At 72.2% G+C, this 1,541-nt stretch overlaps 1 protein-coding gene across 1 annotated transcript in view; it reads right to left on the reverse strand.

Annotated features, from left to right (window-relative positions):
* The window catches only part of PRR5 (proline rich 5 (renal)), a 10,059-nt gene extending 8,570 nt beyond the window's left edge, over positions 1-1,489 (reverse strand). Inside the window, exons 1-2 of the mRNA XM_012735100.1 lie at positions 1,273-1,489; positions 373-430 (exon numbers count right to left, since the gene is read on the reverse strand). Coding sequence (XP_012590554.1) covers positions 373-409 — 37 coding nt within the window. The 5' untranslated portion in view covers positions 410-430; positions 1,273-1,489. The remainder of the gene's footprint in view (positions 1-372; positions 431-1,272) is intronic.
* Between the last annotated feature and the right edge of the window lie 52 nt (positions 1,490-1,541).

The raw sequence follows: 1,541 nt of genomic DNA on the forward strand, positions 1-1,541 counted from the left end.
GGGGGCCTGGCGGCGTGGCCACTGTGGGCAGCGCCCAGCCACACAAAGCTGCAGTTCTCTGCGGCCAGCTCCTCTGGCCGGAGCGGTGGGCGGCGCAGGCACTGCCGGAATGTGCCACGTCAGAGGGCGGGGGAGGGCGGCCTGGGTGTGCCTCCTCCAGGAAGCCTGCCCGGATCTCCCTGGCCAGCCCACAGGGGCACTCGGTCTCCCCAGCAAGTGTCCCCGGTCCGATCTCAGCCCCCTCCGCGCTCTGCTCTCCCTGGGGTGCAGGTCAGGCCGGCGGTGCCCCATCTCCAGCACGGCCAGGGCGTCCACCTACCCGGCCGGCCGGCAACGTGGCCCCACCCCGGGCCAGTCACGGCGGCCACTCACCCTCGTAGAAGCGGATCTTGTCCCGGAGAATCACCATGCCTTTGGTCAGCAGCTGGTTCTGCAAGGCAACCAGAGCCTGTCCCTGCTCTGGGGGCGCCCTGGGGTCCCAGCAGGGGGCCCCAGGAGCCCACCAGCCGGGCATTAGGTCCCCAGGGGCTCTCACAGCCCCCCCCCCCAAGCCCTGGGCCTCAGCCTGACCTGGGCTCCACCAAGTTGCGCTCTGGCTGTGGGGACAGCCCCCAGAGCCACTGCCTCTGCACCCCACGAAGAGAAGGGACTTCCAGGGCAGGGCCAGGACCCCGGCAGCTTGGCATATGAGCCAGCAGTGGGGCTCACAGCACAGGGACCCCAAAGCAGCAGCAATCGGGTGAGCGGGGCCCTGCGGGGTCCCAGCACGTTCACAACAGGCGGAGGGTGGGCACCCCAGTAGCACGCCCAGCTCACAGCAGCGAGCCAAACGGGTGTCTCCAGGCCACGCAGCACTGTCCAGCGCTGAGGGCATGGAGACCCCCCAAGACGCAGGTCAGCGTGAGCAGCCGCCACCCCCGGCTCCGTGGGGCCCCACAGACACGAACCCCGGGATGGGGCAGCCCGGACTGCGTGGGAGGCGCCGGGGAGGGTGCGGCTTTCCGGGGGTGAGGAGTCCAGGCTGGGCACGGTGTGGGCGTGGACCTGCTAAGCGCACTGGCCGGCGGGCCCGCGAGCACGGCCCTGACCCGGACTCCGGGGCCCGGCCGTGGGGGTGAGGCTCCGCAGGCCTGCCGGGCGGGAGGGAGGCGCCGGCCGCCAACACCGACCCCGACCCGCACCTGGCACCGAACCGCCATGACCACTGCAGCCGGCTACCTGGGGAAACCGAGTCACGGTGCGGCCACGGCCCCCGGGGAGGGGCCCACCCACCTGCAGGTACTCGGTGAAGAAGGACCCCAGCTCCGTCTTGAGCAGCTGCCTGTGGGAGGGAGGAGACAGCGTGGGCTCCAGCGCCTCAGGCCCGAGGGACCCACGGGCCCAGCCAGGCCGCGGCAGGTGTCCTGCGGCCGCAGGTGGCCCCCACGCGCTTCCTCCCTTACCCAGAAGTGCGTCCCGCCGCCCGCATGCGGGTGTTCACCGAGACGGGCCCAGAGGCGCCCAGAGGTTTGCCCGAGGCCACACAGGACGGACGAGCGGGC

The sequence above is a fragment of the Condylura cristata genome, unplaced genomic scaffold, assembly GCF_000260355.1.
Source record: "Condylura cristata isolate star-nosed mole 26May11 unplaced genomic scaffold, ConCri1.0 scaffold00004, whole genome shotgun sequence".
In the NCBI taxonomy this organism is placed as follows: Eukaryota; Metazoa; Chordata; class Mammalia; order Eulipotyphla; family Talpidae; genus Condylura; species Condylura cristata.